Genomic DNA, 3513 nt, shown 5'->3' on the forward strand with positions numbered 1-3513 from the left:
ATGATTTAATTTTAATTATGAAAATATTTTTTGGCATAGAATTAAGAAATGTTACGTATTTAATTTAATAAATAATCATTAAATTAAACAATTAATTATTTCTCTTTCTTTTTTTTTAAATAGTAGATAGTGAGAGTTAAATCAATTACTTATTTTTTTGACATAAATTTAAAAGATATTATATATTTTGGAAATTAATGAATAACTGTTAAATTAATTAATTACCTTTAAATGTAAAATTAAAGTATATTAGGTAATTAAAAGATTTTAAAAATAATATTAAATTACTATTGTTAATAATAAATAATAAGGGTAAATTTTACTATTCTAGCTATATCGCTCAACTTACATTAAACTAAATAATAAAAAGTAAATATAACATTTCAAATTATAGCAAACCAAACAATAATTATGTAATTTAAATACAATATTTTTATTTATATGTAATTTCACTTATACTGTTATTTCATTTACAACAAACCAAACAACCTCTACAATCTTATAGTACTTGGCTGTTATCAATTTTTCTAAATTGGTTTGAAACATGTCACTTGTAAAAAATCAGTGGCAAAACACCTTTAAACAAAAAAAAAATTTACTCAGGCAGATGCTTCTTTATTATTATTATTATTATTATTATTATTTAAAAAAATTTCGATGTTTTTTCTCTAGGTTTTTGAGACAGCACACTGGCTCATTTCGCCTGAGTGGAGCTCAACTCTATTAAGCTCACCTGTTTTTACACCGCCGATTCCTCGTCACTGTGCTAGAAATTCAATGGCGATCCGACCACAGCTTAGCTTTCTCTTGATATTTCAAATCAGTTTTCCCTGCCTTTTTCTCTATCTTTGATGTACTTCCAATCTAAATCAATAGCAAGTCTGGCTCCAAAACTCTTGCAAACTCAAACTCAAAGGCAGATTGAAGAAAGATTCATCTCTCTTGTACAGTCATGCAGGAACCTTGAAAAACTTCACCAAATTCAAGCCCAGAGTATCACCCATGGCTTCTTCCAGAGCCCTTTTCTTGCTCCCAAGATCATCATTGCCTTCTTTCACTTACAAAAACCCAACCTTGCACTTCAATCCTTCCAACAAATTCAACAACCCAATGCAGTCCTCTGGAATGTCATGTTCAAAGGCTACACCGAGATTGAGCTCCATGCAGAAACCCTGCGACTCTTTGTTTGCATGAGAAAGAGAGATGTGGTGCCCAATGAGTACACTTTCACATTTGTCATCAAGTCTTGTGCAAGAACATTGAGATGGAGAGTGGGAGAAGAGGTGCATTGCATTGCTATCAAAACTGGGTATGAGTCCAATGGCTTTGTTGGCACCACATTGATAGATATGTACTCGAGTGTTGGGGTTATTGAATCTGCGCGTAAGGTGTTCTGTGAAATGCCTGAGAGAAATGTTGTTGCTTGGACTAGTATGGTTTCTGCTTACATCTCCATTGGTGACTTGGAAATCGCACAGGTTGTTTTCGAGTGGGCAAATGAACGGGACGCAATTCTTTGGAACTCTATGATATGTGGGTATATTGAGCGCGGAAACATGGAGGCAGCAAGGGAGTTGTTTGATCAAATGCCGGGTAATGACAGAGATGTAATGACTTGGAACACTGTTCTGCTAGGCTATTCAAATAGCGGTGATATTGAGGCTTGTGAGAGGTTCTTTGAGGAAATACCGGAGAAGAATGTGTTCTCGTGGAATGGATTGATTGGAGGGTACATGCGCCGTGGATGGTTTCTCAAGGTTTTATGCGTTTTTGATCGAATGTTGAGATCACCCACTGCCACGCTAAATGATGCTACTCTTGTTGCTGTTTTATCTGCTTGTGCAAAGTTGGGTGCTGTTAATATAGGGAGATGGATTCATGTCTTTGCTGAAACTAGTGGATTTGGTGCAAATCTTTATGTTGGAAATGGCCTTATAGATATGTATTCAAAATGCGGTTGCATAATGGATGCAATGCTGATCTTTAGAAGCATGGAAACTAAAGATGTCGTAACTATGAATGCGATGATCGGAGGATTGGCAACACATGGCCGTGGTTTGGAGGCACTGGAGCTATTCGATCAGATGCTCCAAGAAGGAGAAAGGCCTGATGGTATTACATTTGTTGGAGCTTTATCTGCATGTGTGCATGCAGGAATGGTTGAGAAGGGTTATTCGTATTTTAGATTAATGACTGAGGATTACTTGATCACTCCTTGGATTGAGCATTATGGGTGTATGGTAGACCTCCTTGGAAGGGCTGGGTTGCTCAATGAGGCGATCGAATTTACAAGGAGGATGCCAATGAAACCGGACTCTGTGATATGGAGTGCTTTGTTGGGAGTGTGTCAAGTTCACAATGATGTTCATTTAGCTAAACTTGTAATGAATAAGATAATAAAACTCAAGCCGGAGGATGTTACTAATTATGTGGTGCTTTCAAATATATATGGGACGGCAGGAATGTGGAGAGAAGTTGCCGGACTCAAATGTTTGACAAGAAATACTGGCAATGCAAAGTTACCAGGGTGTAGCTTTGTTGAAGTAGGATTTCAAGTGGTTGAATTTTGCTCGTTTGATGCAAGGCATTGCAAGACACCAGACATTTATCAAGTGTTGCATGGATTAAAAGAGTTGCTCAAATCAGCTGGAAGGGAACCAAATGTTTATGAAGCATGTGAATGATGAAAATCAAACTATCTTTTTGGCTAATTTGGAATTGTGTATCTTGTTTTGATGCGCTAGTTTAAGGAGTCATCAGACCTTAATTCCATCAAATAAGTTAAATTTCTTTAGTTCAGTCAATTTCATTTGAGGATGTCCCAATGTGGAATTGTAGGTTGAGTAAATCATTTTTGGAGGATTCTGTAAACTTATTTTGAATTCAAATGAGATTGTTTATTTTCCAATTTGAACTTATGATGCCAAAATATTAGATTTTTAGCCAAGTTGAAAAAATCTTTTTAAATATCCCTAGGTGGTCAGTTGAGGAAATATTAATATTAGATTTTTCTAGTGATAATTACTCGTGGTTATAAAGCCTCTCATATTACAATTCATTTTCTCTGGGTTCTTTGTGGGAGTTCTGTGTGAGGAATATCTCTCTTTCTTCTATCTAAGGTTGCATGGCCGGGGGTTTAGGGGTTATCCTTAAAAGGTCAATTGAGCCACCGTAACTGGTGCACCTCTATATCTGTTTGTCTTTTGTTTTGTAGCTTCTCGACTTTGTTAAAAACATAAAAAATAAAAAATAAAAAATCTAACTCACTCTATTAAATCTAGCATTAAAAATCTAACCCTCAAAGATGCAAAAGCTAAATCAAACCCTAATGTTTTATGTTTTAATAGCATAACAACACTGATATAGTTCTCATCATGTATTTCTCTTTCAATTTTTTAGTTTCTCAAATCTTTTTTCCAATTATCAAATATTCTGTCTCTCAAATAAAATTGAAAATAGCATTATTTAACTCTAGATAATTTTTTTTTTTGGCTTGAACAATGCTTAGGACCC

General features: G+C 34.9%; 1 protein-coding gene across 1 annotated transcript; it reads left to right on the forward strand.

Moving 5' to 3' along the window:
- Positions 1–690: 690 nt before the first annotated feature.
- LOC120276903 (pentatricopeptide repeat-containing protein At1g08070, chloroplastic) lies at positions 691–2852 on the forward strand. The gene has a single exon (XM_039283636.1). It carries the CDS (start codon positions 852–854, stop codon positions 2682–2684), a length of 1833 nt encoding a protein of 610 aa, XP_039139570.1. The 5' UTR covers positions 691–851; the 3' UTR covers positions 2685–2852.
- Positions 2853–3513: the final 661 nt, after the last annotated feature.

This window comes from Dioscorea cayenensis, chromosome 15, assembly GCF_009730915.1.
Source record: "Dioscorea cayenensis subsp. rotundata cultivar TDr96_F1 chromosome 15, TDr96_F1_v2_PseudoChromosome.rev07_lg8_w22 25.fasta, whole genome shotgun sequence".
In the NCBI taxonomy this organism is placed as follows: Eukaryota; Viridiplantae; Streptophyta; class Magnoliopsida; order Dioscoreales; family Dioscoreaceae; genus Dioscorea; species Dioscorea cayenensis.